Source organism: Salmo salar, chromosome 03 (assembly GCF_965601325.2).
Source record: "Salmo salar chromosome 03, fSalSal1, whole genome shotgun sequence".
Taxonomy (NCBI): Eukaryota; Metazoa; Chordata; class Actinopteri; order Salmoniformes; family Salmonidae; genus Salmo; species Salmo salar.
This window is the reverse complement of record NC_138293.1, coordinates 45,300,407-45,322,155: the sequence shown is the minus strand read 5'-3', so window position 1 is coordinate 45,322,155 and position 21,749 is coordinate 45,300,407. Positions and strand designations below refer to the sequence as shown.

At 42.6% G+C, this 21,749-nt stretch overlaps 1 protein-coding gene across 8 annotated transcripts in view; it reads right to left on the bottom strand.

Moving 5' to 3' along the window:
- Nucleotides 1-21,749, bottom strand: part of LOC106600604 (zinc finger E-box-binding homeobox 1) — a 98,758-nt gene that overhangs the window by 27,844 nt on the left and 49,165 nt on the right. For 4 of the 8 annotated variants that reach the window (XM_014192096.3, XM_045714866.2, XM_045714868.2 and 1 more), the window contains exon 3: nucleotides 21,330-21,383. The exons of the other annotated variants lie outside the window; for them this stretch is intronic. In XM_014192096.3, the coding sequence (XP_014047571.2) occupies nucleotides 21,330-21,383 (54 nt within the window). The remainder of the gene's footprint in view (nucleotides 1-21,329; nucleotides 21,384-21,749) is intronic. 8 annotated transcript variants of the gene reach the window in all.

The window sequence follows — 21,749 nt, the reverse complement described above, 5'->3', positions numbered from 1 at the left end:
ATAGCAGATCCATATTGGGTGAGGCGGGTTGCAGGAGAGTATGTTCAGTCCATGGAAAATTAGATTAAAAAATTATACAAATATATATGAAATATTTACGAAGAAAAACGATATATACAAGGGACAGGACAAGACAAAACAGACTGCTACGCCATCTTGGAAATCATTCAGCCTCATTTACTGCCTTTTAAAAAAACATCGCTGATATGGCTGACTTGATTAAACAAATGTGGTTTCTACTGACAATTGAGATGTACAAACTACGGCATAAGGGGACAACGAGCGGATAAGAGGCACTCCGTAATTTCAATTTAGACATTAACGAGCGAGCTGGGACGGACATAGTTAATATAACTATATGTTCAGAACTTTTGAAATGTACAGTGACAGAATTCAGAACATAGGCCCTTCTTACAGTATTCTCCCTGTACACCAAGTCAGAACCGTAGGATAAATAAAGGGGGCATATAAGCAGATAATGAAAGCTCTTACAATATTAGATCATTACATTTCTCTAAAACAGGCTATAGGCTACATGTGCAAGTCAGAACAATAGGCGAAATTAAGAGGGGAAATGGGACCAAATTACTAGGGTGATGCACATGAGCCACTAACAGCTTACTACACAATATACACTTAGAATTACTTTCTCAGCTACAGTATACCCATCTCCTTGGCATATTACATAATTTATGCAGCAGCATACAAGACATTTTTGGACTCACCTTGTTGTGCTTTGTTACTTGAACAGGGAGGTGGTGCGGCGGTCCTTCGTGGGCAAATTTTGTCATCAAACTTTATCATCAAAGTCTGGCTTTCTCTGGATTTATGGTGCTTCAAGACAACTGGGAACTCGGACAAAAACAAGGTTGAATCATGATGACGTCAGTGATCTTCAGGTCTGAACTCTAAAAAGAGGCCAGAGTTCCCGACTTGCAATTCCGAGTTGGATGACCGTTCAAAACATATTTTCCCAGTCGGGGATCGTTTTTTTTCCAGAGTTCCCAGTTGTCTTAAACTTACTGAAATCTGATTTCCCAGTCCTGAGTTTCCAGGTTGTTCTGAGCGCGGCAGAAGTCATGCTGGATTGACACCATGGCCAATATTGAATGTTTATCATTTTAAGCTTGGAAAAGACACCCTTAAACCCAGACTTGGGACCACACACCCACTCCACTGAATAGCAGGCTAGTGATTGCTTTGCAATGCTTGTCGTTAGTCACTGATCCCATCCAAACCACTCATTGTTGAATTTGCGATTTCCAACTTGTTGTGTAATGATTATATCCAATGGCCGATGAGTACCGAGGCTGATACGTTTTATCTATTATTTCTTTAAATTAATTATCCTCATTATGCCAAGGATTAAAAAGGATTTGCCAGTAGACTGTCAACTTGATTCATGATGATGGCTGCTAGCTTGCTAGCTAAGATTTTGAAAGTCCAATCAAAGCTGCTGTAGATATAACATGATTTGACATAATTTTATCTGTGGCCAATGACCTTGAGCCTTCTTGGATGGGCGCTTCTAATGTAGATCTATGGCAGCACCCAAGGGGCTTGAATATTCTAGCTCTACCCATAGATTTAGCGGTCACGTAATGTCCCCATGAGTGACAGAAGACTGAGCCAATCATGGCACAACTAGAGAACATTACCAACCCCTACGCTCTGTATTTTCTGCTGGCTGCCCCACCACCACAGAAAGCACTGAGCTAGGCTGAAACACCTACATTTTGGAGCTGCCTTACTCAAGGAAGAAAAAAAGAGACCAAGTTTGTATGCGGCTTTATTAACTGGTACTGATATGTGACTCGTATTAATGCCAAAATAACATGCAAAACAGGCACCCCCCCAGGGTTTTTCTTCATTTTTCAAAATGTTCTACATTGTAGAATAATAGTGAAGACATCAAAACTACTGACCTAACCAATTTTTTTTTAAACAAATCAAAATATATTTTACATTTGAGATTCTTCAAAGTAGCCACCCTTTGCCTTGATGACAGCTTTGTACACTCTTGGAATTCTCTCAACCAGCTTCATCAGGTTGTCATCTGGAATGCATTTCAATTAACAGGTGTGCCTCGTTAAAAGTTAATTTGTGGAATTTCTTTCCTTCTTAATGCGTTTAAGAAAATCAGTTGTGTTGTGACAAGGTAGGGGTTCTATACAGAAGATAGCCCTATTTGGTAAAACACCAAGTTCATATTATGGCAAAGCAGCTCAAATAAACAAAGAGAAACGACAGTCCATCATTGCCTTAAGACATGAAGGTCAGTCAATCCGGAAAACTTCAAGAACTTTTAAAGTTTATTCAATTGCAGTCACAAAAACGATCAAGCGCTATGATGAAACTGGCTCTCATGAGGACCGCAACAGGAAAGGAAGACCCAGAGTTACCTCTGCTGCAGAGAATACGTTCATTAGAGTTCACAGAGTTCAAGTAACAGACACATCTCAACATCAACTGTTCAGAGGAGACTGTGTATGTAAATCAGGCCTTCATGGTCAAATTTCTGCAAAGAAACCACTACTAAAAGACATCAACAAGAAGAAAAACTTGGGCCAAGAAACAATAGACATTAGACCGGTGGAAATCTGTCCTTTGGTCTGATGAGTCCAAATTTGAGATTTTTGGTTCCAACAGCCGTGTCTTTGTGAGATGCAGAGTACGTGAACTGATGATCTCAGCATGTGTGGTTCCCACCGTGAAGCAAGGAGGAGGTGTGATGGTGTGGGGTGCTTTGCTAGTGACACTGTCAGTGATTTATTTAGAATTCAAGGCACACTTTACCAGCATGGTTACCATAGCATTCTGCAGCGATACGCTTTCCTACCTGGTTTGCCCTTAGTGGGACTATAATTTGTTTTTCAACAGGACAAATGACCCAACACAGATCCAGGCTGTGCAAGGGCTATTTGACCAAGAAAGAGAGTGATGGAGTGCTGCATCAGATGACCTGGCCTCCACAATCACCTAACCTCAACCAACCTATTTTTTTTATTTAACCTTTAACCTTTATTTAACCAGGCAAGTCAGTTAAGAACAAATTCGTATTTACAATGACGGCCTACCCCGGCCAAACCCTAACCAGGACGACTTAGACCACTGCACCACTCGGGATGAGTTGGACCGCAGAGTGAAGGAAAAGCAGCCAACAATTGCTCAGCATATGTGGGAACTCCAGTTGTGGGAACTCCATTCAATCTCTGTCTTTTGTTTGACAAGCTCTTTCATTAATTGAGTTGAACATGAAATTAATCCACCCCCACGGACGGGCTGTCCCCACAGAGATGGAACTGTTTTATTATCTATGTTGGCCTGGGTCTTTTTATTTAAAATTGTAAACAACACGGCAACTGTTTTATTCCTCAAGCTTCTGAAGTAGCAACCGTGTAGAATGATGGAGACAGAAACGAGAGAGGAGACCAAAACATAACCAGCTGAGAGTAGAGTGTAGAGAGTAAGAGACACTACTAATATGATATACAATCCTCCCTGCCTCTCCTCTCCCTGTTCAGTGCTCTACGGGCTGATTCCGACCCGAGTTAAGCGAGCGTAAATGGAAAGTAATTCCCTTTTTATGCACTTTTCTCTCTGTGCGTATTCTGATCTTGAATTTAAACATGAGAATAGCATGCTATTCACCCGCTCGCTATTCGAGATGACGGTGTGGCAGAGTGTGTCTACAGATACACCGTATTCTGACCTTGACTTAATTCTCTCATAATATGCACGAGGAAACCATGAATAAGATCTAGCGAACCTATCGGTTCCAAGTGGAAAAAGCATCTAGGCTACTTCATTTTTTTCCAATAGAAAAAACAAAAGCTACTGATAAGAGCTAGGTAAATGAGTAATTCGTTTGGAGATAATTTTTCCTTATGATCCCTGGAGATGAATGTGAAACCAGTCAAATAGAAGCAAACTGAAAATCATATAAACATGACATATATTGTGGCCCCTTTTCCACAGTGAAGTAGGCTATAAATAACTGCGCCTTTATTTAGAATTTTTTTGCGTGGCATCATAATTTGCATGGATGACATTTGGAGACGCTTCTGTAGGTTTGAACCTGACGAGTTCATGTATGCGCTTTAGAATGTTTTAATTATATAACCAGGCTTTTCACCTTTTTATTTTACAATTTGTATCATTTTAAATATTAGCCACTATCAGGAGCCACCCATCAGTAATACCCACATACATTTATAACTGTTACTTTAGTGTTAGTTTTCTTCATTTGTAGTTTATATTTTGCATCATTCCATTTCATTCCGTTTACCTTTCTTTCCTCTGTCATGTCTGTGTAGTTGTTCCTGATGGTGGCTAGCATTAGTGGATCATATTAGCCTAATAATGTGCAATAATCTGGGACATGTAGCCTATTTTAATCATTATGGAACGCACAGTTTACGACGACTCGACCGCTGTCATACAGTTCCATGATTAGTGAGGATCAGGGTAGCTTTATAGGATTATTGTCATACAGTTCCATGATTAGTGAGGATCAGGGTAGATGTATAGGATTATTGTCATACAGTTCCATGATTAGTGAGGATCAGGGTAGATCTATAGGATTATTGTCATACAGTTCCATGATTTGTGAGGATCAGGGTAGATTTATAGGATTATTGTCATACAGTTCCATGATTTGTGAGGATCAGGGTAGATTTATAGGATTATTGTCATACAGTTCCATGATTAGTGAGGATCAGGGTAGATTTATAGGATTATTGTCATACAGTTCCATGATTAGTGAGGATCAGGGTAGATCTATAGGATTATTGTCATACAGTTCCATGATTAGTGAGGATCAGGGTAGATTTATAGGATTATTGTTCAACCTTTATTGTACACTTTTTTCAACCTTCCAATATTTTACTGATGGAACTTGAATATGAACATTTTCAGGATGAATCAAATCACTGTATTTTTGATTCATCAATATATTTTGTGTGTAAAGGCTCTCCAAACCAGATTTTTTTTATGATTCAGACATACTTTACTAACCCTAAATAATCTACAAAATCTGAGTGTTTTTAAATCTACCAATTGGTGCTGAAACGGAGACGATTATGCATATATTTAGATGGCTTCCTTTCATTGATCCCTATATTCTGAACCCGTTCTCTTGATGTATTCTAGTCTATCGACAAAATTGTAATTAAAGGTAAACCGTATTTAAAGGAATAGCTTAAGATAATTGTACTGAAAACCCTATTGAATGAAAACTCCACGAGAAAATCTGTTGGCCAGCAAGTGGGAGGGTTTTCAGCATTTTAATTAAATGTATTCAGCGTGCGCAAAGGGAACCACGCCTGCAAAGCCTGTTACGCACCTACTTGAGGCAAGTCTGAATACCAACTACTGACATAGGAAAGGCGTGCATAGGAAAAAAGTACATTTCCTAAATCGTAATCGGCTCATAGTGCACTTCGGACTGTACAAATGGTGTGGAGTGGAGTGGCTCAGCGTCTGATTTAGCAGTGTAAAGTCAGATGTTTTTCTATTATCAGGCCAATCGAACAAGGTGACAGCAGCCATTACCTGCTGCAGTATATATCTCTTCTGCTAGGCAGGAGAGAAGGGGAACTAGAGCAGGGACCAGGTTTAAATACAGAGGAGAGCCTTTCACATAACTCAACCTAGGTTTTAGTCAACACAGAGTGAGAAGGGGGGGGGTGGAGACAGAGAGTTTAACACTGAGAGTACTAGGTTTACTGAGGTAGGTGGGTGCAGATGGTGATGGCAGCATCATGCTGTGGGGGTGTCTTTCAGCGGCAGGGACTGAGAGACTAGACAGGATCGAGGGAAAGATGAACAGAGAAAAGTACAGAGAGATCCTTGATGAAAACCTGCTCCAGAGAACTCAGGACCTCAGAGTGGGGTAAACGTTCGCCTTCCAATAGGACAACGAACCTAAGCACATAGCCAAGACAACGCAGGAGTGGTTTATGGACAAGTCTCTATATGTCCTTGAGTGGCCCAGCCAAAGGCCGGACTTGAACCTGATCGAACATCTCTGGAGAGACCTGAGAATAGCTGTGCAGCTACATTCCCCGTCCAACCTGACAGAGCTTGAGAGGATCTGCAGAGAAGAATGGGATAAACTCCCCGAATACAGGTGTTCCAAGCTTGTAGCATCACACCCAAGAAGACACAAGGCTGTAATCGCTGCTAAAGGTGCTTCAACAAATTACTGAGTAAAGGGTCTGAATACTTATGTAAATGTAATATTTCAGTTTTTTATTTTGAATACATTTGCAGACATTTCTAAAAACCTGTTTTTGCTTTGTCATTATGGGGTATTGTGTGTAGATTGAATATGAATTTTAGAATAAGGCTGTAACGTAACAAAATGTGGAAAAAGTCAAGGGGTCTGAATACTTTCAGATGCACTGTATATAGCCATTTCAAATAAGCTGCTCTCTCTCTCTCTCTTTCTCTCTCCTCCTTTAACCCCCTCTCCCTCTCTCGGTGTATTTAGGAGTCCAGCCAAAACCAAATGGAGTTTTATTTTACTAATTATCCCTGCCGTAGAGGAAATTACCAGCTTTAAGTGCCAACAGGCTCAACAGAGACTGTTTGTTTGGGCAGTGACTTAAAGTGATGGAGGTTAGAAAGAGTCTAAGAGGTCAGGGTTATTGAGAGAGAGAGAGAGCGAGAGAGAGAGCGAGAGAGAGTTTGTCTGCCTGTCTGCCTATCTGCCTACCTACCTACCTACCTACCTACCTACCTACCTACCTACAGTTGAAGTCAGAAGTTTACATACACTTAGGTTGGAGTCATTAAAACTAATTTTTCAACCACTCCACAAATTTGTTGTTAACAAACTATCGTTTTGGCAAGTCGGTTAGGACATCTACTTTGTGCATGACACAAGTAATTTTTCTAACAATTGTTTACAGACAGATTATTTCACAATTCCAGTGGGTCAGAAGTTTACATACACTAAGTTGACTGTCCCTTTAAACAGCATGGAAAATTCCAGAAAATTATGTCATGGCTTTAGAAGCTTCTGTTAGGCTAATTGACATCATTTGAGTCAATTGGAGGTGTACCGGTGGATGTATTTCAAGACCTACCTTCAAACTACGTGACTCTTTGCTTGACATCATGGGAAAATCAAAAAAAATCTGCCAAGAATGGGAAGAATGGGATAAACTATGCAGCCAAAGTCCGACGAGAGTAGATACAAATTCATTGCTTTTAACTAATTATGACAAATGTTAAGAAAATGTTTAGCAACGTAATAAAGTAATGCCTTTTCATAAGTTACATTACACGTTATGTTTTGTTAGCTACACTAGCCTTACGAACCGCATAGCATATCATTACAGCAGTTGCTTGTATGTACCGGTATGTTATGTTGATTATTCACCTCATTATTAGCTAAGCAGTACCGTTGTTGTGCGTTCTCAATGGATTTTGTTAATGAAGTCGTAAGATGTCTAGCTAGTAATTTGTTAGCCATACTAACAAGCTAGCAAGAAGCATCAACTTCCAGTAGACAGGCGAAGCGCTAGTACACTCAACTGAAAGGATATCATTTGTTTACAGTATACTAAAATGAACTAATAGTATGTAGTATATACTCATTAAGTATGTAGTATACAGTATGTTAGTATGTTAGTATTCAAACACAGCTCTGGTGTTTTATCTTTATTGCCCGTGAATTAAAATATGCGGCCAGATTCTCTCTCTGTGCTTTGGCTCCAACAATAATTACCTCATTCTTGTCTTGATTTAGCTTAGGAAGTTGTGAGCCATCCAAGTATTTAAAAAGGGTTAGGGTTAGGGTTAACCCTAACCCTAAAATCCTCTGGTGACACAAAAATATAAAGTTGTGTATCGTCTGCATAGTATTGAAAATCAATGCTGTGCTTTCTGATAAACTGAACAGTACCGGACCCAAAATTGAACCTTGTGGAACCATTTTCTTTGAGTTATGTTCACCAAGGGTGACAAAAAACTCTTGACCGGTAAACTTGGTCTTAATCCATTTAAAAACTGGACCGAAGAGGCCAACCCACTTCTCCAGTCTGTCCAGAAGAACATCATGGTCAACAGTGTTGAATGCAGCACTTAAATCCAAAAGTACAAGGACAGAGAGCTGTTTGACATCTGTGTTGGCTCCAAGATAATTTACCACTTTAACTAAGGCTGTGGTGGGCCCGAAAACCAGAATTGAAAAATAAAAACTAAAAACAGTTGGCACTTAAAAAAAACATTTAGGTGTTTGAAAACCAATTTCTCCAGAATGTTGCTTAAGAATGGATGGTTGGAGATTGGCTGGAAACTGTTAAGAGCTGGAGAATCTAGATTACTTTTCTTCAGAAGGGGTTTCACCATAGCAGTTTTAGTGCACTGCCTGTGAACAGGGAGGGATTAACAATAGCTTGCACTTCTTCAGATATGCAATAAAACCTGTTTTGAAGAAGGTGGTGGGGATAGGATCGAGAACGCAGGTGGAAGGCTTAAGTTGTGATATCACTTTCCTGAGCATGTCTATGTCAACCAGGGAAAATAAATCCATAGTCCCTCTGCGTGGTAAGCTAGGGCATATATCAAACTTCTCATCCGGTCTTGCTTGACTTATACCAAGCCTAATGTTTGTTATGTTATCTTGCAAACTCATCACATTTAGATGTGGAGGAAAGTTTGCATAGGTCTGCGGGGGTAGGATGTATCAGGCCATCAATGGTGGAGAAGAGCACACCCACATTATTCTGATTATTAGTGATCAAGTCAGAAAAATAAGCCAGTGTGGTATTTCCAATTGCCTTGTTATATATGCCTTGTTATATATGCCAAGTCTCAGAATATCATAACGGACCTGCAACTTTGACTCCCCACTCCCACTCTGCCTTTCTGCAATTTCTCTATAATTTATTAGTTTCTTCACTCATCCAAAGGGGTATCCGTTTGGATGTGGCCTTTTTCAACTTCACTGTAGCTATGGCATCAATGGTTGCCCTTAATTTAATATTAAAGTTATCAACTAAATCATCACAAGAGGAAGGCAGAATAGGTGATGGAGTATTGTTCTTACACTCAATAAAATCTGCAGCAACTTCAGCAATAAGATAGCGTTTCTTAATAATGTATTCAATATTAACCTGTGCTATGGCAACAAGGTAGATAAAAATACACAGTGGTGATCAGATAAAGCAACATCAACAATAGAAATCCTCTCAAGGACAACAGGACAATAGTTCAGAGAAATCAGTAAAGAAAGTGGGGCAGTGCTTTGGTGGCCTATACAGGGTTATGGCCAGCACTGGTGGCTGACATTTAAACAGTATAGCATGATCCTCAAAAGACCCAAAGTCGCCAAATGAAATGTCCTTACAGCTGAGAGCATTAGTAAAAATAGAGGCTGCCCCTCCACCCTTTTCCCCTTTTTTGATATGAAACGCTGTAGTCGCGGGGGAGGCTTCAATAAGAGTGGAGCTACAGCTTGAAGACAGCCAGGTTTCAGTGAGAAACATGCAATCAACTTTATGCTCAGTAATGAGTTCATTTACAAGAAAGGTTTCACTACTGATTGCTCTAATATTTAAAAGTGCCATATTCAATTAGTGTGGGCCACTCTGCCTTGGGGCGTCTGCCTAGAGGTAACCAATGGAATAATAACCAAATTATTAACGTTACAACCACGTTTTCTGACAGTCTCCAATCGATCAGAATGGTAGGAGATGACAGTTTGTATAACTCTCACTAGAGTTAAAGGAACATAACCTAGGTTATGTTACTTACAATAACCATAGTGTCACAGGCGTCGTAGTGAACAGACCAAGGCGCAGCGGGTATAGTGCTCATCTTAACTTTTATTTTTAGAGAACACTTAAGCAAGATAAACAAACAACGACCAAAAGTTCCGTAAGGTACAAAGACTAATACGGAAAACAACCACCCACAAACCCAAAGGAAAAAACAGGCTGCCTAAGTATGGCTTCCAATTAGAGACAACGAAAAACACCTGCCTCTGATTGGAAAGCATACTCGGCCAAACATGGAAAAAGAAACATAGAAATTGAAAACTAGAACCAAAATCCCCTAGAACCAAAAACCCCAAAACACACAAAACAAACACCCCCTGCCACGCCCCCCCCCCCCCCCCCCCCCAAATGTGCAGACCCCGACTGCACCTCCAAAACAAAAAACCCCACAAAACCAACCCCAAACCTAAAGGGAGGGAAGGGAGGGTGGCCACCGTCAACGACGGTTCCTGTGCTACACCCCCCCTTCACCAATCCTCCCACTACGGAGGTGGCTCTGGTGGCTCCGGGCTGAGGAGCGTCGATGGAGGCTCCTGACTGGGGAGCGTCGCTGGAGGCTCCTGACTGGGGAGCGTCGCTGGAGGCTCCGGGCTGAGGAGCGTCACTGGAGGCTCCTGACTGGGGAGCGTCGCTGGAGGCTCCTGACTGGGGAGCGTCGCTGGAGGCTCCTGACTGGGGAGCGTTGCTGGAGGCTCCGGGCTGAGGAGCGTCGCTGGAGGCTCCTGACTGGGGAGCGTCGCTGGAGGCTCCTGACTGGGGAGCGTTGCTGGAGGCTCCGGGCTGAGGAGCGTCACTGGAGGCTCCGGGCTGAGGAGCGTCCTTGGAAGCCTCCTGCGTAGAGCTGGGACCGGTCTCCCCAGACTGGGAAGACTTACAGGACACTGGGTGCGCAGAGCAGGCACGAGGCACACTGGGCCGTGGAGGCGCACCGGAGGTCTGGAGCTCAGGGCTGGCACACTCCGTCCTGGCTGGATGGTCCCTGGATCCCGGCACGGGCGGAGCACTGGCACAGGGCGAACTGGGCTGTGCTGGGGAATGAGGGCTGCCGTGTGTAGAGCGGGCGCAGGATAAGCTGGGCCGAGGAGACGCACTGGCGGCCAGACACGCTGAGCAGGCACACTCCTTCCCGGCTGAGTGCCAACTCTAGCACGGCAATGCTGCGGAGCCTGTACCGACCGCACCAGACTGTGTGTGCGGATTGGCGAGATAGTCCGCATCACCCCGTAATGCATCGCTCGCCCCTCTGCACGCCTGCTCAGTCGTGCCCTCTCCGCCAGTACCTCCTTCCGGAATCTCGCGTCAAGCTCGGCGCTCGACTCCTTTCTCGGCTCTGGTTTGCTCCACGGCTCCCTCCGAAGTGGCCGGGAAGTTAGGTCAGGGTTCCCCCCTGACCTAGCAAAACTCCCCTTATGCCCCCCCCCCCAAAATGTTTTGGGGCTGCCTCTTCACCTCCTGAATAGGAGGATACAACGCCTCGTACCTCCGTCGTTCCCTCTTCGCCTCCTCCAGCTCCTCCTTCGGGCGCTGGTACTCCCCAGCCTGGCTCCATGGACCCTTTCCATCGAGGATCTCCTCCCATGTCCATGACTCGAGCTCCTTACCCCGCTGCTTGGTCTTCTTTTGGTGGGTGGTTCTGTCACAAGCGTCGATGAAAGGGGACCAAAGCGCAGCTGGTATAGTGCTCATCTTAACTTTTATTTTTAGAGAACACTTAAACAAAATAAACAAACAACGACCAACAGTTCTGTAAGGTACAAGTCAGTGTACATGTCATTCGTGTTCATCGTGTTAAGCAGGTTTTCCTTTTCTCACAGCCTGCTAACAGCCAGAGGATCTCTTCCTAAAATGCTTGATGGTGGTGGATTTAGGGCAGACAAATCCCTGTCCATTTTCCAGTTCCACCTTATCTTTATCTTGTGATTGTGTGGAAATCATATCACACCTGAAGCATTTGTGCCCAGCTGTGGATAAAAAAACTTGTGGGTTAGCACTGCTAGCGTTAGCCTGATCCATTTTCATGATGGCTAGCAGCTAACTGCTACTTAACAGGAATCCGGGACACAAACTTGCAGTCCCAGCTGTAAAGGCTGTCTGCGTCGTGGAATCAGTAACAATACAAACTTTAGCTATGATTAAAAACGATTTCATGAAAACGATTTCATAAAAACAACAAACCGAGTGTAGACAGTACACTGTTCTGTTGCACGCTATAGTAACCACTTATCAACATAGACAAAGCTTGTATAAATTATGTTGAATTTGTACCTTTGAAACAACATCAGATCTTCAACGTTATATCCATTAAAAAAAGTTGGGCAGCACCGCCTACTGGAGAGTTGCTCTATGTACAGCTATCCATTTGGTCTCCCATCCAGGGTTTTAACCAAGCCCACCTACTGGAGAGTTGCTCTATGTACAGCTATTCATTTGGTCTCCCATCCAGGGTTTTAACCAAGCCTGCCTACTGGAGAGTTGCTCTATGTACAGCTATCCATTTGGTCTCCCATCCAGGGATTTAACCTTTATTTACAACTGCGACCTGGCCAAGATAAAGCAAAGCAGTGCGACAAAAACAACAACATAGAGTTACACATGGGATAAACAGACGTACAGTCAATAACACAATAGAAAAATCTTTATACAGTGTGTGCAAATGTAGTAAGATTAGGGAGGTAAGGCAATAAATAGGCCATAGTGGCATTAACACTGGAGTGATACATATGCAGATGATGTGCAAGTAAAGATACCGGGGTGCAAAAGAGCAAAAAAGAACAACATGGGGATGAGGTAGTTGGGTGGGCTATTTACAGATGGGCTGTGTACAAGTGCAGTGATCGGTAAGCTGCTCTGACAGCTGATGCTTAAAGTTAGTGAGGGAGTTATAAGTCTCCAACTTCAGTGATTTTTGCAATTCATTCTAGTCATTGGCAGCAGAGAACTGGAAGGAAAGGCGGCCAAAGGAGGTGTTGGCTTTGGGGATGACCAGTGAAATATACCTGCTGGAGCGCGTGCTATGGGGGGGTGTTGCTGTGGTGACCAGTGAGCTGAGATAAGACGGGGCTTTACCTAGCAAAGACTTATAGATGACCTGGAGCCAGTGGGTTTGGTGACGAATATGTAGCGAGAGCCAGACAACGAGAGCATACAGGTCGCAGTGGTGGGTAGTATATGGGGTTTTGGTGACAAAACGGATGGCACTGAGATAGAGTACATCCAGTTTGCTGAGTAGAGTGTTGGAGGCTATTTTGTAAATGACATCGCCCAAGTCAAGGATCGGCAGGATAGTCAGTTTTACGAGGGTATGTTTGGCAGCATGAGTGAAGGAGGCTTTGTTGCGAAATAGGAAGCCGATTCTAGATTTAATTTTGGATTGGAGATGCTTAATGTGAGTCTGGAAGGAGATTTGTCACTGAGTACTACTAATGTGCTATCATGAGAATTACTACTGAGAAATGTCTTAATAATTAAATAGATGAGTTACTACTCGTTCTAAATAGTATAATCTAATCTGTTCAAAAAAGTGGCAGCATGTGCAGCAGTGGTCATTCGGTTTTTGACATGCAAAAGTGAAATAGGTGTATTTATGCTGTTGTTCAAATGCACAGATCGCTTTATATATCTTCTCAAATAAACTACCGGTAGTTCGAAAACTTGCCATCATATTTCTGTCATGCTGCTTTGTTGACAACTCCGACCACCTTGCACCCCCGGTATCCAGCCAATCAGCAACCGCCACTGTCCAAGCATTAGATACAGTACATCTCAAGCATTCCAAGATGGCGTAGCAGTCGGACGTGTGTTTTGTCTTGTCCCGTCCTGTCCCGTGTAAATATCGTTTCATATATAATTTTCTTTCGTACATATTTTAATCTCACTTTCCATCTATGGACTGAATATACTCTCCTGCAACCTGCCTCACCCAATGTGGTACGGATCTGCTATTTTTATACTTTAGAACCGGAACCCCCATCAGAAGCTAGCCAGGTAACTAGCTACTAGCTAGTAGTCAGTTAGCCACTGCTAGCGGTCGTCACCGTTAACCCCTGGTCGGGCTCCGTCCCGACATCCAGCGAAAAGTCCTATCGCCATTAGCATAACGAAATTTAATATTATTTTTTTTTCAAATATAGGACTATGTTATATCGTTTTATAGATACACCTCTCCTGAATCGAACCACGTTGTCCGATTTCAAAAAGGCTTTACAGCAAAAGCAAAACATTAGATTATGTTAGAGGAGTATATCGTAAAAGTAGCCACATAGCCATTTTCCAACCAACCACATGCATCACAAATAACCAAAAAACAGCTAAATGCAGCACTAACCTTTGACAATCTTCATCAGATGACACCCCTAGGACATCATGTTACACAACACATGCATTCTTTTGTTCGATAAAGTTCATATTTATATATAAAAATAGCATTTTACATCGGCGCGTAACGTTGACTAACTATTTTCCCTCAAATGCATCCGGTGAAACAGGGCTACAATTTACTAAATTACTATTCGAAAACATTTTTAAAATGTAATATTGTCATTCTAAGATTTATAGATGAATATCTCTTGAAAGCACCTGTAATGCCAGATTTAAAAATAACTTTACTGGGTAATCACACTTTGCGATAAAAGGGGATGCGATACTCAGAAAAATAGGCTACCGTTACAGGTCAGCGCCATCTTGGAACAATCGCATATCAAATCTAGTCTTGTATACTATTGTCAATAATCCCTTACCTTTGGTTGTCTTCATCAGAAAGCACTTCCAGGAATCCCAGGTCCACAACAAATGTATTTTCGTTCGAAAAAATTAATCCTTTATGTCTTCTTGTTAGCGCGTTCTGAAGGCTGCTCCAAAACCTCCGTCGTGTGCGGGACACCTCTTTCGAAAAAAATGCATATTTTTTTTATTTAGGTTCGTTCAAACATGTCAAACGTTGTATAACATAAATCTTTAGGGCCTTTTTCAACCAGAGCTCCAATAAGATTCAAGGGGGATGATTGCATTGTCTTTCAAAACGTTTCGAAAGGGGAGGGTAGCCAGGGGCGCCGGCGTCATAATGGTGATGGCCCTCCTCATGTGACCAATTTCCACAGCGTCTCATTCATTCAGTTTTCACAGTAGAAGGATCAAATCACTTTGTAAAGACTGGGGACATCTAGTGGAAGCAATAGGAAGTGCTCAATGAACCATTGCTCACTGTGTGAATTACAGGCAAAGTGGTGAAGTTGAGTCCGCAATTCAGAATTCCACATCCTGTTACGATCGGTCTCGGGGTTGTGACTGCCATATGAGTTCTGTTATACTCACAGACACCATTCAAACAGTTTTAGAAACTTTAGGGTGTTTTCTATCCACAAGTATTAATTATATGCATATCCTAGCTTCTGAGTTTGAGTAGGAGGCCGTTTAAAATGGGCACAAATCTTTTTCAAAAATCGCTGTAAGCGCCCCCTATCCTAGGCGACCGTCAAGAGGCTAACTCGGATAACAGCCAGCCTCAGCTCGGTCAAGACCTGCCAGTCTGCACAGCGCAACCCAGAGCATATCGGACGGCTTTTTCTCTACCACATCTCCGGATTCCTACCGCTAGCTCTGAACCTTTACACTGGATCATCGCAGCTAGCTAGCTGCAATCCGAGTGGCTACTCCTGGCTAACGTCTCTGTCCCGAAGCAAGCACCAGTTAGCCTTGAGCTAGCCTCGAGCTAGGCCCATCTAGTAGACAGCCTAGTGGTTAGACTATTGGGCCGGTAACCAAAAGGTTGCTAGATTGAATCCCCAAGCTGACAAGGTAAAAATCTGTCGTTCTGCCCTTGAAAAAGGCAGTTAACCCACTGTTCCTAGGCCGTCATTGTAAATAAGAATTTGTTCTTAACTGACTTGCCAAGTTAAATAAAGGTTAAATAAATAAATCTCCCAGCTTGCCGAAGAGGTCTACCAGCTAATTCTTGGGCTACAATACCTCTTTTGCCAATTGGCCTGGACCATTTACTGCCGACATGGGGCCCCGCCGATCCATCACGACTGGTCTGCCGATGTTATCGTCCGAGGTGGTTTCAACAAGCTCTTCCGTTGCGACATCGCCGAAGGCCCATCTGCTAAGCCCGGCCCGCTAGCTGTATGAATCGCTGTGTCTCCAGCTCACCTAGCGTAGTAGTGACTACTGAATCGGCTCCCTGACTAACCTATTGCTACTCATTGGACCCTATGATCACTCGGCTACACATGCCTCTCCCTAATGTCAATATGCCTTGTCTATTGCTGTTTTGGTTAGTGATTATTGTCTTATTTCACTGTAGAGCCCTGCCCAATATGCCTTTTGTCCCACCACCCACACATGCGGTGACCTCACCTGGCTTAACTGGTGCCACTAGAGACAAAACCACTCATCGTCACTCAATGCTTAGGTTTACCTCCACTGTACTCACATCCTACCATACCCATGTCTGTACATAATGCCTTGAATATATTCTTCCACACACAGAAATCTGCTCCTTTTACTCTCTGTTCTGAACGCAATAGACGACCAGTTCTTACAGCCTTTAGCCGTAGCCTTATCCTACTCCTCCTCCTCCTCTGTCCCTCTGGTGATGTAGAGGTTAGCACCACTCCCATTGCCCAGCTGCTCTCATCTCTTGAATTCTGTAACCGTAAAAGCATTGGTTTCATGCATGTTAACATTAGAAGCCTCCTCCCTAAGTTTGTTTTATTCACTGCTTTAGCACACTCCGCCAACCCTGATGTCCTAGCCGTGTCTGAATCCTGGCTTAGGAAGGCCACCAAAAATCCTGAAATTTCCATCCCCAATGTCACGACTTCCGCCGAAGTCGGCCCCTCTCCTTCTTCGGGCGGCATTCGGCGATCGACGTCACCGGCTTACTAGTTACCACCGATCTATGTTTCCTTGTTCGTCTGGTTTTGTCTTAATTATACACACCTGTTTCATATTCCCTGATTATGTTCATTATTTAACCCTCTGGCTTTCCTGTTTGTCTTGTCCGTGATTGTTTCCTGTTTTGTAATTGTTGAAGGAGTTTCTCCCAACCATGTTTTATTGCTGTGGGAGAAGTTGGATTATTGTTTTGAGTAAACACGTTTTGTTTGCACTCATCCCTGTGTCCTGCGCCTGACTCCGATACTTCTCCTACGAAAATCATTACACCCAACTACAACATTTTCCAACAAGATAGAACTGTCAAAGGAGGTGGAGTTGCAATCTACTGCAGAGATAGCCTGCTGAGTTCTGTCATACTATCCAGGTCTGTGCCCAAACAATTCGAGCTTCTACTTTAAAAAATCCATCTTTCCAGAAACAAGTCTCTCACCGTTGCCGCCTGTTACAGATCCCCCTCAGCCCCCAGCTGTGCCCTGGACACCATATGTGAATTGATTGCCCCCCATCTATCTTCAGAGTACGTACTGTTAGTTGACCTAAACTGGGATATGCTTAACACCCCGGCCGTCCTACAGTCTAAGTTAGATGACATCAATCTCACACAAATTATCAAGGAACCTATCAGGTACAACCCTAAATCCGTAACCATGGCCACCCTCTCAGATATCATCCTAACCAATTTGCCCTCTAAATACACCTCTGCCGTCTTCAACCAGGATCTCAGCGATCACTGCCTCATTGGCTGCGTCCGTAATGGGTCCGCGGTCAAAAGACCACCCCCATCATTGTCAAACGCTCCCTAAAACACTTCAGCAAGCAGGCCTTCTAATCGACCTGGACCGGGTATCCTGGAAGCATATTGACCTCTTCCCATCAGTAGAGGATGCCTGGTTGTGCTTTGTTTATGTGTAACTCTGTGTTGTAGTTTTTGTCGCACTGCTTTGTTTTATCTTGGCCAGGTCGCAGTTGTAAATGAGAACTTGTTCTCAACTGGCCTACCTGGTTAAATAAAGGTGAAATAAAAAATAAAACAATATATAATAATCTCCTTTGAATGTTGATATTTGTCTGCGTTGTCAACCAAATACAATTTCATATTAATTTTGTAATATCCTAAAGTTAATCTTACACACGAATGTAACCGTATTTGTTTAACCTTAAAATGAGTAACACATCTATGGCCACAATCTGAGGTCACCGTTACTAAATGTCTTCTTATGTAATCATAGAAAGTGTGCATGTTCAAGATAGCATGTAAAGGTTGCAGGTCGTGGAGATCTTCACTACTGCTATAATAATCTGCACTAAATCTCAAACAGCAAATTAGGGTTAAGTGCCTTGTTTAAGGGCAAAAGTTTTACCTTGTCGGCTCGGGTAGTCAAACCAGCAACCTTTCGGTTAGTGCAATCCAGGACATTTGGTTGTGCTATTAGATGAAGCACAGTGATAACTCATTAAGTTTCTGTATAAATACAAAATATCTGACATTGTATTCCCATTTGAACTTTGTTGTGCTTTTACATGGTTGAAAGGGGGTGAATAAAAGTTGAAATCTCATTGATCAAAGTCTCAACCAAATATTACCCAAATGTCCATGTTGAAATGACATGGTGTTCCCATTGAATGAGTATGTGTGTGTGTGAGTGTGTGTGCACGTGTCTGTCTCAGATCTCCCAAAGGTAGCAGCCCTGCCTGAGGAGAGTAGAGATAATCTGTTCAGGGAAAGAGAGAGAGGGAAAGAGATTACTCCCAGGCTCTGAGTACAGTACTCCCAGGCAGCTCCCAGCCCACACTAAAACACAGTACCACACAGGAAGCCGGGTGGCGCCAGCCAACAGGGGCTATATGAAATCAAGAGTGTAATGGAGTAACCTCCCATCAAGTTTCCCATCTCTCTTCTTTCCCACAGCATACAGAATGGACACTCACAGAGGATATCATGTTCACCTTCATTATTTCCTAGAAAGGTGTTTTTTACAGAAGAAATGCCTTTAAACGCCCTTAACATACATTTTATTCAACAATTTTCAGAAAGACTCATATTCCAATAGATTGAAGGAGAAAAAAGAGTCACTGCTTTGGTTGCGTTCTCTGCTTCTAAATCCCTACTCACTCAAGATATTCTCACGATGAACCAACCCTGGCGCAAGAGGGATTTGGTGAGTGAGGCATGTTTTTGGCACTCGTACTGTGTGAGACGTATTGGAGCAGGTGGAGGGATCAGGGTGCACAACTGTTTCCAAATGGACAGAGTTAGTAAGGCTAGTGTTGGCACAGGATTACAGTACGCTCTTAGATAAAAAAGGTGCTATCTAGAACCTAAAGGGGTTCTTTGGCTTTCCCCATAGGAGAACCCTTTGAAGAACCCTTTATGGTTCCAGGTAGAACCCTTTATGGTTCCAGGTAGAACCCTTTTGGGTTCCATCTTGAACCATTTCCACAGAGGGTTCTACATTGAAACCTAAAAGGGTTGATCATTTGAGTCAGCTGTGTAGTGCTAGGGCAAAAAACAAAACGTGCACCCCGGGACCGAGTTTGAGAAACCCTGACCAATATAGTGCACTACTTTACAACAGGATGCAGCCTATCAAATATAACATGGTCCTCTGTGGGTCTATGTGAGGAAGATTTGCAGTATCAGGGGAAAGTGGAGTAATGCAGTACTGATTTGAGCAGCACGTGGGACTAGACAAGCATTTTTCAATATGAAAGTGTGTAAATAAGATGGCAGCAAGTGTCCGCGGAATACCATCAAAATCCAATGTTCTGTGACATATCTAGTCTAACTGAAGAGAGGGAGCGAGAGGGAGCGAGAGGGAGCGAGAGGAGCGAGAGAGCGAGAGAGAGAGAGAGAGAGAGAGAGAGAGAGAGAGAGAGAGAGCGAGAGAGAGAGAGAGAGAGAGAGAGAGAGAGAGAGAGAGAGAGAGAGAGAGAGAAGCTGGGTAAATAGTGGACAGAACACGTTGAGTTATTTTCGACCCAGCCAGTTGGGTCACTTAGTTGGGTTATTGATCAATGATCTACCGGGTCAGATCAGAAGACTGAAGGTGCGGCTTGGTAGGATTGTGGCTTTCAGATAGTTATTTTTGGCCACATGTGAGAGTAAATGTCATTAAGGTTAATCTGTTCTGTTGTATTGTCAACACATGTTAAGGTTAAGCACTGACACTTTTGTAGCTTAATGAGTCTTACACAATTTGAGTTCCTCAAATGCCTATGCATATACCAATGTCGGGATAGTTACCACTTTGTTATGGTATTTAAATAATAATGTAATTCATTTTATATACAAATATGTAATGTGCAAAAATATTGAAGGGAAATTTAATTTTGCAGTGTACAAACATAAAAAGCATGAGCTGGCGCACACCCAGATAAAATTATTTAGTGTAGAGGTACTGACTAATGGCGAATAAACTGTAAGCTATAAAAACAAAGAGAGTCGCACACTCCATATGTATAAACTCCCAGTTATTTATTGGGTAAACCGCCAATGTTTCGGCATCACTGTGCCATCTTCAGGGTGAACATAACATGATGAACAGGAACGACATTTACTCTCTCCTGAAAATAACCTATGGATTACATTAAAAAAAGACCCCTCTGCTGGATCAACCCAGCATGAAAGTGAATAAAAACCCAACTGATGGTTAAATTAACCCATGTTTGGGTAATCCAAAGTTGTGGCCTATTGGGGCGTGGCTTTCAGATAGTTATTGTAGGCCACCCGTGAGAGTCAATGTCATTCATGTTCATCGTGTTAAGTTTGTACACTGAAAATTTCAATGTTCCTTCAATATTTTTGCACATGAGATATTTTCATATACAATTTATAATTATTTAAATATTATAACAAAGTGGTAACTATCCCAGCATAGGGATATATATAGGCATTTAAGGAACTCCTACTCTTGTGTTAGCCTTATTAAAGCTACAAAAGTATCAGTGCTCAACCTTAACATGTGTTGGCAACACAACAGAACAGATTAACTGGAATTACATATGCTCACAGGTGGCCAAAAATAACTATCTGAAACCCACACCCCTACTAAACCACTTCTCCAGTCTTCTGATCTGACCCAAATGGATCATAGCTCAAAAGGCCACCATCAACAACTCAACTTAAAGAAAACAGTGGGTTGTTTGTGACCCAACTGGCTGAGTCAAAATAAACCAATGTGTGTTCTGTTCAATATTTACCCAAATTGGGTTGTTTGAACACAGCATTGATTTGTGTGTGCGCGCAGACAACAGCATAAATGGTGCATAAACTGCCAGCAGTCATGTAGGTGTCCAGTCCATGTGTGCAATATTCAATACTATAGCACGTCCTCAAACAGACCACACCTAAAAAGACATCTTAACCACAACTATTGTCTTTACAGTGCACTAACTTTTGACTAGGGCACATAAGGCTCAGGTCGAAAGTAGTGCACTACATAGGGAATAGGGTGCCATTTGGGAATCAGCCATAGCGTGAAGGAAGACTGAAATTCACTGCCTTAAGACAGACCACGTGAAACAAACATCACGGAAACCATGTAAGAACATTCCAGGTCCAGGGGAAAAGTTCTGTCTTAGTTGAAGCTTAGGCCAAATGCCCAGTCTTTGGCGAGCAGGATAATGTAAATGTAGTTGTCCTACCTCTTGCATATGCCTGATGTGTCAGTGTCATTACCAGTTGAAGTTGGTGTGTTTCTAAAGTCAATGAAAAGATGTTAACAAAACAACGAAACAGCACTGTGGTTGTATGTTCTGTTTCTTTCACTCACACCTACAGTTGTTTTTTTCTTCCTGGCACGGATTCTGCTGATAGCAGCTATTTCGAAGAAGGACAATGACTTGCAATGACTGTCATATGCAATATTTTTTCCCTACTAAAACTTAGTTGATGCATTGACTGTAAATCGCTCTAGATTAGAGCGTCGGACAAATTAATACAATTGAAAAGTAATTGTTCTGTATGTACTGTATAGTCTAACCACACACACACACACACCACACACACACACACACACACACACACACACACACACACACACACACACACACACACACACACAC